Here is an 11,310-nt window from a genome sequence, read left to right as displayed (position 1 = left end):
AATGAGGTTTTCTTTCAGATGAGGTGGATGGGTGGGGCATGTGTTTACCAGTGGAACGATTGCAGGAGGATGCACTGTGTAAAGAAGGCTGGCACAGTGTTATGCTCTGGTCAATGCTCTGCTGTAAAACTTGGCCTGGCAGTCATACAGATCTTACTTTGACACGTACCACCTACCTGGAGATTATTGCAGACCACATACATTCTTTTCATGCCAATGGCGTTCCCCGATAGCAGTGACCTTTTTTAGCATGATAATGCACTCTGCCACATTGTAAAAATTGTTTGGGAATGGTTTTAAGAACATGACAAAGAGTTTAAGGTGTTGCCTTGGCCTCCGTATTTCCCAGATTTCAATCCAATTGAGCATCTGTGGCATGTACTGGAACAACAAAACCAGTTCATGGAGGCTCCACCTCCCAACATACACAACCTAAATGATCTGTTGGTAATGTCTTGGTGCCAGATATCACAGGTCACGATCAGAGGTCTTGCGAAATCCATGCCTCGATGCATCAGAGCTGTTTTGGCAGCACGAGGGGGACCTACACAATATTAGGCACGTGATTTTAATGTTGTGGCTTGTCAGTGTAGGTTCATTATCTGGCTTGCTTCACTACACATTCCAAGAAAAACATGGACAACACTGAAGTAAACTATTCATGAAATTGAAAAAAGACTAAATTTGGGCCAATTTAAAAATAAAACAAAAACCTCAAAGTCTCTTTGATGTATTTTTTTCCTAATTGTCTTCATAATTTGTTTGTCTACAAGCTCATTGTTTAGTCTTTGAGAGAAGACAGCAGTCTCTGCAACAATTTGTGTTTTTATAGTTTTATTATAAAAAAAATTGCGGCAAAGAAAAACCGACAAACACAGAACAATTTACTAGACTGTACATGAAAATAAAATGTCTTATATTTTAACGTTCAGCATATGTATCAAAAGACATACTTTCTTCAAATCCGTGGGTGGTTTAAGAACACATTTTAGCATTTTAAATTCATTGGTTCTTCAGTGCTATGTTTACGATCATTGCAAAATTGTCTCATGATATATTCAAAAATATAGGAAGTCCAGTAGAGATTCTTCTATCGAGTAAAAGACCGTACATGGCGTCCCCTGCTGCCATTTCCACCAAGAAATTTTCCCCGTGAACTATTCCCACTATTCGTAGCATTTGCCCAGGATGGTCCAATGCCGCCACGACCTCTGACAGTCCTGTCTCGTGGATTTGGACGGTATCCTAAAAAGGAAACAAAAAAAAAAACCACGTAACTAGATGTTTGAAACACACTGAATAGTAAACATTGTTCAGGTGATTGGCTTTTCTTTTAATACATAAAGTGAGTCATGTCTTCCATTACGGGTAAAGTAACACTTTGAGGAGGATTGTTGAATTCTATGTATAATAACCTATTTTTTTTCTTCACTCTTTATTTTTGCGATGACAGTATTCAATGATGGGATACACGGAGGTTGGAAGGTACTTACAAGTAACGTATATATAGTGTACAATGAAATATTACAGGCATCAGATTGTAAAAGAACCTTTGTTACAGTATTCCAGACCATTTATCCCTTTGTGAGAAAACCAAGGACCAACTGTCAAAGTATTTTGTTTAGGCATAGGAAAAATAAAGGTATAACAGAAAGGTAGTAAAAGAGGTAAGAAAAGTCCCAGCAGTATTGCCATTATGGGTGTGTGCACTTCGCTATGCGGGGAACGTAGGTGGCAGTAGTTCATTCGTACCATCGCTCCCGATGCCACAGTTTCTATTAATTTGCATTTTCTTTTTGGTTTGTTTTCATCTAGCTCCTCATCTCTACCTGGTTTTGGTAATAATGTGATGTTTGCTAGCGCCACGTTTGAGTCTGGTGCACCTCCGTCCAGAAAGTGTTTGAAAAGGGTAGTGCATGGGGGGCCAGTACTTCCCTGAATTTCTTATAATACCCCATGTTGGATCTGTCCGGTCCCGGTGTTTTATTACCTTTTAGGGCCGTGATAGCTGCGTCAACTTCTAGTGCACCCTAAGTCCCCACCTCTGGTCCTGTGAGTTTTGGCAAATCTAGGTCCGACAGGAATGAGTGTAGGTCTGCACAACCATCAGGGGCAGACCCCTCTGGCTGTGTGCTATGGTTGTAAAATGTTGAATAATAGTCTGTAAAGACTTTGTTAATTGTGTTTGGAATGTCTGCTAGGACCCCCTGCTGACATGCATGATATTTTTCTTTTATACCATAATTTCTCTGGATCGAAGTAAGTCAGCATGGCTGTGTACTCTTAGGTGAAGATTTCTTTATTACATGAAGCTTAGGATTTGGTTACCCCTTAACACGAATAGGTTATCTTTTATTTCACTAATACATTGTACAAAATCACGTAGTTGGTTGAATGGAACCTTGCAGATGCACTTTAACACTACACTGTTCTGGATCACAGGAAATAGAAAAAAAAAATAACCCTTTTAAATAGAACTGATAAATATATGTAGAGGAACAAACCTGTAGAGCTTTGACGAAGAGGAGGCAAGTTTCCTCGGTCAAAGTTGCTTTGTGCTCCTCTGCTTTCCACATAAGTGCCTCGTGGCGTTGTTTGTGCATTCCAGTTGAGGATACGAGTTCCTTCCCGACGGCTATAATTAACTAAACACAAATAGAAATATGTAATGTAAAAATTGGATGTAAACTTAACAGAACATAATAAGATATCACACAAGTCTCTGAAAAGAAGCAAAGAGAGTGAGAAGTAGGATATGACAAGGAAGGCTAGATCTAGCCTTGCTTCATTGAATGAGACAAGCAATTGAAGGAAATATTGGAAAGCCAATAGATCCCTCCCCTTCTTTGGAAAGAAATGTATTGGAAACTAAGTTTTGAATAAAGTCTCCTTACATCTCACTTACCCAGGATTATTTGTGAGACCTGGTCTGTTTGCGAGACCAGCACCACAAATCCTGAACCTAAGTGTTTTATATGGAAAGACCCACAACCTACCTTTAGGAGCAGGTGGAGTGAAGAACCTGCTTTGGTTGTGGAATGTGCCTCTGCCACCACCTCTGTTTCCAAGAAACCCACCACGGGAGGACACCTTTTGAGTCACTTTTGGCAGTCGTTTGGGAGGAGGAATGCCAACCGGTGGTGCCACTTCTTTCCGTTCAGCCGCTACAAAATCATCCACATGCATGGAAGGTGGCCGGCTTGTGTTCTGTTTCCTCTGACGGAAAAGATCATGTGGCCGCATTCCCTGTCCAAATCCACCTCGGCCTCTTCCACGTGGCAAAGGAACAAAATGGGCTCTTTTTGCTGGCTCAATGTACTCAGACTTTCCACTATGAAATGGAAATAAAAGGAAATTATATACACATAGGATATTGGGAAATGGTGAAATTAAATAGTTCAACAAAAATGTAACCTTTTCCCACTGTTTAGTCTGGAATAGGCAACAAAAATGTAAGAAAAATTTAAGAAAAATGTAAGACACAAATCAAAAAGATAACATATGATTGATAAAACAAGAATACTTTTTTGCAGACGTGATTGCAGAAGAAAGCTTTTGCTGCTTGACAAAGGCTTAAGGCAACTAGCGGTGAATGTGTGCGTTCTTGTGTATCCAAGTAAAAATGACAAAGTAATAACAATCACAGAAAGTCACCTTGTAATAAATGTTTCATGCTTGTGTTTTCCCAGTTTAAAACCTTTCGTGATCTTTGTCCGACCAGGTGAAGATGGCTCCAACAAAAACGATCTTTCCAACTCTCCTTTTAAGTCAAACTCACTACAGCATTTGCCAGAGAGATCAATTAAGTCAACTTTCACCTGTAACGAAGACATATGCTAAATTTAATAATAAAAAACATAATAACAAATACAAAGGCCTCCTTACAATTAAAACTGCAGACATGCACATCAATCAGCGATCATTGCAAAAGAAGGCATAGTTAAATGCTAATTTTTTTTAACTGAGATTATAATGAGAAGCTATTCAAAGTCTAGTCCTTTGTGTGGGGTTTACTTTATTAGATTAAAAAAAAAAAATAAACTAAATATTTTCGATGAACTGTAAGCCAAGCTTAAAATGTCTGCATAAAAATACTTTGAGCCTAGTGGTACTAATACTGGCGTAAGGATTCATATTTTTGAGTGGTCCACTGGAGTGGTTGGACAGCAAACATAACTTAAAGATGGTCACACGGAGAAAACAATTTGAGCCATCTAAATTAGTGCTGGTTAACCTTGGATTCCCATACTTTTCTTAACTAAAGCACGCATGATTCTCAGCAACCTTTAAGACTGACTCAGTATCATGAAGAAATAATTCAGAAACATTTGAAATGGCCAACCATTACGGTCTTAGAGTGCATTTGCAGGTATGATCCACACTAACCAATGATATGGTTTACCAGTCATCATTGCATTCTATTTTAAAGCTATATAAATTAGAACACCACAATCCTGAACATTCTAAATGGCATTTCTTCTACTACTACAGGTGAAAAGAGCAGGCCCATACCATGTCTAAATCTGCATCTGCGTCATCAGGCTGGAATGGTGAAAATGACAAAGATTTCAGTTGCTCATCCATTACATCGGCCAATATATATACGGTCCTGAAAGAGAGGTCACAAAGAATACAGTATTAAAAGGAAAACTATTTTTCCCCCTTCAGTCACATGTTTATGCAAAGTTACATTTTCATAATCTCCTCTCTGTCCATGAAGCACTGAAATACTTGGAGTTTTTGTGGCAGGGAAGTCCCAAAACACAAACACAATCACATATAAACAACGTCATGGAATTACCTGTTGTTGAACAGATTTTGCAGGGAGTCCGCTGGGGGCAGCACAGGTTCTACATCTTGATCACCGAGTGGCACTGGATCTTTAGCGGACTCCAAAATATGTCTTAAACTGCCTATGCTGTCTAATAAAGTCTCCAAGGTGTCATCTTCCTTACATTGGTCCTATGTAAAAACAGCAAGAATTAGTATTATTATTATTTAAAAAAAAATAAAATACAAGTTATTTACAAAAGAAACCCACAATATTTACAAAATGGGCTTCTTATTTACAATGGACTAACCAAAGTGCAAGCTACTGAGGATTTTTTGAGCTTTTGCCTATTATCAGAGCTCTCATATGCCTTTTTTTTTTTTGCAGCAAAGTAATAATCAACTGGAATACAAGAAATGTAATCTCAACCACAACAGGCTTTGTGTAGTTAGACGTCACAGGAAATTCTGGCCTACCAAAACAACTTTTTCCAAATCCAAGAACAAGCGCTCTACAGGCTCTTCTTTGTTGGTGAGTAAGTGCCTTAACTCCGCAGGGCTGAGTCCCATTGTCTTGGAAGGATGAGAAGAGTCTACTTCCATCATTCCACTTTCTTCACCACAAGCCTGAAAAACAAGAGTACAAAAATAGGTAAACTAAGTTACTCTCAATTCTGTAATCAGAATTCCAAAACTGCATTCCATCCACAACTGGCTAGAAAGACAGGATATACTGAGCCTTTAATCTACCTATATGTTTTTGTTTGTTTGTTTTTCCAATGTTGCTATACACAAACAAGCACATTAAATTAAACATTTCTAAATCTATAAAGTGAATTCCAGTAAAGGATTTGTCAGAATGGACTAAAGCTATAAATGTGCATAGTGGAGTAGAGAGGCAAGGCTAATTTTATACCCAGACTATGTGCATGTTTCTTTCTACAGCTTCTATGAAAGAAAGAGAAGGTTCTGGTTAGTGGACTCATTAACCAAAATAAAGCTTATGCTGGTACTGGTATTGATTAAGTTGTGTGTTGATAGTGTGATTAGTGAAGCAATTTGTAGAAATGTGTTTAGGTCTTGGTTTATGGCTTTGTCCCCCGTGTCTTGTGATTTTTAAGGAGGAATAAAGTTTTTGAATAATTGAACTGGTGTGCGCTGGGTGTTTACCATGCTCCTTGGAGACTGGCTACAAACTGCTTTACCTAACAAAAGGAACTTAGTTACCAGGCTTCTCCAGGATCATATTGACAAGCCTATTGGTTTTTACACTATGAACATTTTTCATCCAACAATTTTTCTAAATTGACTACCAAGATATCAACAACTGAACACAACATTTACAATAAATAATAATAAAAGCAAAAACATAATTTACCAATTTTATCTCACAAAGAAGGTTCTGATTTACAGTTTGACAGCATATGATATGATATACTATGATTATTGATTATGATTATTATTAAAATTATAGATGCGGTCATATGTGTGTCGGCGATAGCGGTCACCAAAGAAGATTACGCTCTGCAACAGGAAGTATGTGCAGAAAAATGTCTTCAGAAATATGGGATTTATAATTTGTTTGGCATTATTGTAGGTTTTATTGATAGGCAGTACATTTTAAAGCCATGAAATGAAAATTCACATTGAAGGAAACAGCTCATCACAGAGACCAATTTAAGAGGTCAAAGCGGTCTAGGAATTTTACATATAGCATTCCAATGAAGCAGCATATTTCATTTAGGTTCAAGTTGGCTCCCAAGTTCAATACATGCACGCCTGTACAACATAGCATTCAGTATGATGACAAATCATGGATTTAAAAAAAAAAAAAAAATGCTTACTATGGAATCCGAGTTTAGGATTTGTCTCATGAAGTCCAGGAATAAAGATGCCAGCTCACCAGTGTCTTTTCCAAAGCCACAAGAAATGCGTTTCAATAGGATGTGCAATGCATTGCTGTGTCGCCGGATAGAGCTATGGAGAGGGTAAAACATGGTTAAATCCTTTGTCCTGTGAAGATGTAGAATGCATGTTATGGGAGCATCCGAACGTATCATTCAAGGTCATAAAATATTGAAATACAAAAAATAAGAACCTAATTTAGAGATATACATATTTTACATGTGAAACTTGACCCTTGGAATCTCAAAGCAAATTTTCCCTACCAATGCCCTGCCAACTTTGAGCATATTGCAAACTGTAGCTTTAAGTAATCTGTCCTCAAAAATGTATTTTTTTAGATTTATAAATCTTTACTGGGGAATCATGCCTCCACGTAAAAACAAAGGTAGTCAGGTGAGCATTATTCCGAAATTTTGCGTTAATTATACATGCCACAAAAACACACATAAAGAATGCAAAAAAAAAAGAACATACAAAAAACAAACAACTGCTATTTTAGGGGAATTGAGCAGAGGACCAATAACAGAGCCTGAATCATTGAGTCTGATTAGTTAGTAAATAAGAACATCGAGCATGAGAGGGCGACAGGGATAAATGTTTAGATTAAGGCTAATAGAGAGGGACCTGAATCCACAGGGCATACATTGTTCGAGAGCGTAAACCATGGAAACCATATTTTAGTATATTTCTCTAACATTGGAGGAGTTTTGTTGTAAAAGTATCTTTCTGAAGATGCCTGATACGAGATTTGAGACAAAAATCGCAGACCACTTAGGAAGTAACTATTTTCCCCAGTACCTAGCCATGCAGATTTTAATTGCAAGAAAAATATTACTGTATAGATAATGGGATAAATGATCTTCAGAAGGAAAATCTATATGAAAAAGAAAGGTGTGAGATGGTAATACGATTCATCAAGCAGTTTTCTTAAGAGTCCCATTAGTTTTATTTGGATATGCTTCAGTGATTCACACTCCCACCAAATATGATATTGAGTGCCAATTCCATTATTACAACGTCAACAAACATTAGTATGTACATGGGCAAATTTGTTTAACTGATCTGGGATAAGGTACCAACGACGAGTTACTTTATAATATTGTTCCTGAAGACTGATGCAATGGGTAGCTTTTCTGGTAATTTGCCAGGCTTTTAACTAAGCATGCATATGTAGTGAAATTATACCTTCCTGTTCCCATTTATGTATATACACTGCTCAAAAAAATAAAGGGAACACAAAAATAACAAATCCTAGATCTGAATGAATTAAATATTCTTCTGAAATACTTTGTTCTTTACATAGCTGGATGTGCAGACAACAAAATCACACAAAAATAAAAAAATGGAAATCAAATTTTTCAACCCATGGAGGTCTGGATTTGGAGTCACACTCAAAATTAAAGTGGAAAAACACACTACAGGCTGATCCAACTTTGATGTAATGTAATTAAAACAAGTCAAAATGAGGCTCAGTGGTGTATGTGGCCTCCACGTGCCTGTATGACCTCCCTACAACGCCTGTGCATACTCCTGATGAGGTGGCGGTTGGACTCCTGAGGGATCTCCTCCCAGACCTGGACTACAACATCTGCCAACTCCTGGACAGTCTGTGGTGCAACGTGACGTTGGTGGATGGAGCGAGACATGATGTCCCAGATGTGCTCAATTGGATTCAGCTCTGGGGAACGGGCGGGCCAGTCCATAGCATCAATGCCTTCGTCTTGCAGGAACTGCTGATACACTCCATCCACATGAGGTCTAGTATTGTCTTGCATTAGGAGGAACCCAGGTCCAATCGCACCAGCATATGGTCTCACAAGGGGTCTGAGGATCTAATCTCGGTACCTAATGGCAGTCAGGCTACCTCTGGCGAGCACATGGAGGGCTGTGCGGCCCCCAAAATAAATGCCACCCCACACCATTACTGACCCACTGCCAAACCGGTCATGCTGGAGGATGTTGCAGGCAGCAGAACGTTCTCCACGGCCTCTCCAGACTCTGTCACGTCTGTCACATGTGCTCAGTGTGAACCTGCTTTCATCTGTGAAAAGTACAGGGCGCCAGTGGCGAATTTGCCAATCTTGGTGTTCTCTGGCAAATGCCAAACGTCCAGCACGGTGTTGGGCTGTAAGCACAACCCCCACCTGTGGACGTCGGGCCCTCATACCACCCTCATGGAGTCTGTTTCTGACCGTTTGAGCAGACACATGCACATTTATGGCCTGCTGGAGGTCATTTTGCAGGGCTCTGGCAGTGCTCCTCCTGTTCCTCCTTGCACAAAGGCGGAGGGAGCGGTCCTGCTGCTGGGTTGTTGCCCTCCTATGGCCTCCTCCACGTCTCCTGATGTACTGGCCTGTCTCCTGGTAACGCCTCCATGCTCTGGACACTAGGCTGACAGACACCACAAACCCTCTTGCCACAGCTCGCATTGATGTGCCATGCTGAATGAGCTCACTACCTGAGCCACTTGTGTGGGTTGCAGACTCCGTCTCATGCTACCACTAGAGTGAAAGCACTGCCAGCATTTAAAAGTGACCAAAACATCAGCCAGGAAGCATAGGAACTGAGAAGTGGTCTGTGGTCACCACCTGCAGAACCACTCCTTTAATGGGGGTGTCTTGCTAAATGCCTATAATTTCCACTTGTTGTCTATCCCATTTGCACAACACAATGTGAAATTGATTGTCACAGTGGAAAAGAACCCTGCGAGTGTTATCCTCTCCCGATCTACCAAACATGAAGCCGGATTGGTTTGGATGAATCAAATCTGGCATTATCATATTCAATCTCTGTGCTAATATTTTTGAGTAAATTTTAATATCCAGATTGATCAGGGATATAGGTCTATAACTAAAAACACTCGCAGGGTCCTTGGATCGTTTTAAAATTGGAGATATAGTAGCCTCCAACATTTTGGAAGGAAAAGACAAAGTTTTGCCTATTTGGGCAAACAAACGAGTCAGTAAGGGGGAAATGACCGTTTCCAGGACTTGATAGAATATCACTGAGAACCCATCTGGACCAGGGGCTTTGCTAAATTTCAAATGAGATATTACATTAGAGATTTCAAGTATTGAAAGGGGTTTATTTAACACTTCCAGCTTTGACTTTGAAAGTTGAGGTAATTTTAAATAGTTTAAAAACGGTTTCATCTCTACCTTAACTTTTTTAACTTCAGGTAGATTATATCCAAAACATTTTTTTTTATATGTTTATTTAGCCACTTTTTTTAAATGTATTTTTTGAGAGGACAGATGGGACTTTTGTTTGATACCAGATAAATATATATATATATATATATATATATATATATATATATATATATATATAAAATCGTTTAGCATGAACATTGTTTCTTCTCGGTTTGCCTAAAACAAAGGTAATAACAAAGAGTAATAAATTTGTTCTTCTGAGCATTTGCTACTATTCAGAGCATTTCATGCAAGTACTACGGGTCTACTTGTTTAGCACAAATTGTTGCCAAAGGTTGTTGTTTATTCCAATATATTTTTCCGCACATATTGCATTGTGGCAGAGTATTTTGCAAAGTAAGTATACATCAGTATACTTTACAATCTCCTAGAAATCAATCACAATTTATAGACTCAATCAACAGAACAAAGCAATCACCTGAGAGTTCTGCCATTTAGTGAACCCTAGGCCATCCTGTGCTGTTATCGCTCCTTGTTAAGCAGGGCAGGCTTATGGCATCGTTATCAGCCACTGTTATCAGCCACTGCCTCCCATTAATTGTTCCCCTCAAACTTAGAAATGTCTATTTCCGTGACATGCCTATTTCTATTCCTATAAGCAAAGCTAATACTGAAAGAAATTATTTTTTTTTTTTTGAATGAATGAAAGTTGCCCTTAACGTGACAGCACTATTTGCACTGACAGTTCTGCTCTTTAGAACATATTTTAACCCAATCCCTAATAAAATCGACAGAGATGGTGAGGAGAGCCCTTCAGAGTACACAATGTGATACCCACATAACTGGCCTTTTAAGCCATTTATGGACAGCATATATGTATTACAAGGCTGGGCTGGCACTTAAGGGGTTAAAGCAGCATGCGACAGTTGAAGACCTTAGAAGACTGAAAGCTTTGGTTCTGATATTACCACACAGGAAGTAATTGCATGCATGTAAAAAAGCACAGACTATTTTATACCAACACCAGGTGCATTATTTTCTAACTTTGGCATCTTAAACGATATGACTTCTAATGGTTAACTTACTTCTTCAAATGATAAAAAACATAGTCGTGTTCTGAAAGGAACATCATGGTTCTGACACAGGTGAGTAGAGCGGTAAAACTGCTGTCACTGTTGATTAAAGCCTCTATCAAGCTGTTACAGATGGAGGGCAGGATATCTTTACTTGGTAAAGAATTGGAAAGTCGGTCCAACTCTGACACATTTAGCTCTATTGAGCTTGGTAAAATAAGGGCAATATCCTAAAATAACGTGAAAAAAAGAAAAAAAAAGATGAAAAACATTAACATGACAACTTAAAACCAATTTGTAATTGCCATTTTGGAATATGGTACCAAATAATTAAATATACCACCTGAATAAAATATATGTATAAAAAAAAAATATATATATAACCTAATACACAGAGCCTAACACGAACC

The 11,310-nt window shown here is 38.7% G+C and overlaps 1 protein-coding gene across 2 annotated transcripts in view; it reads right to left on the bottom strand.

Annotated features, from left to right (window-relative positions):
• Window positions 1-817: 817 nt before the first annotated feature.
• Window positions 818-11,310, bottom strand: part of VIRMA (vir like m6A methyltransferase associated) — a 36,503-nt gene continuing 26,010 nt past the window's right edge. For both annotated transcript variants that reach the window (XM_063451242.1, XM_063451241.1), the window contains 9 exons: window positions 10,913-11,130; window positions 6,615-6,747; window positions 5,248-5,397; window positions 4,802-4,962; window positions 4,513-4,609; window positions 3,655-3,818; window positions 2,997-3,331; window positions 2,505-2,645; window positions 818-1,245 (listed from right to left, as the gene is read on the bottom strand). In XM_063451242.1, coding sequence (XP_063307312.1) covers window positions 1,091-1,245; window positions 2,505-2,645; window positions 2,997-3,331; window positions 3,655-3,818; window positions 4,513-4,609; window positions 4,802-4,962; window positions 5,248-5,397; window positions 6,615-6,747; window positions 10,913-11,130 — 1,554 coding nt within the window. In that variant the 3' untranslated portion in view covers window positions 818-1,090. The remainder of the gene's footprint in view (window positions 1,246-2,504; window positions 2,646-2,996; window positions 3,332-3,654; window positions 3,819-4,512; window positions 4,610-4,801; window positions 4,963-5,247; window positions 5,398-6,614; window positions 6,748-10,912; window positions 11,131-11,310) is intronic.

The sequence above is a fragment of the Pelobates fuscus genome, chromosome 4 (genome assembly GCF_036172605.1).
Source record: "Pelobates fuscus isolate aPelFus1 chromosome 4, aPelFus1.pri, whole genome shotgun sequence".
In the NCBI taxonomy this organism is placed as follows: Eukaryota; Metazoa; Chordata; class Amphibia; order Anura; family Pelobatidae; genus Pelobates; species Pelobates fuscus.
This window is presented reverse-complemented; position numbering and strand designations above follow the sequence as displayed.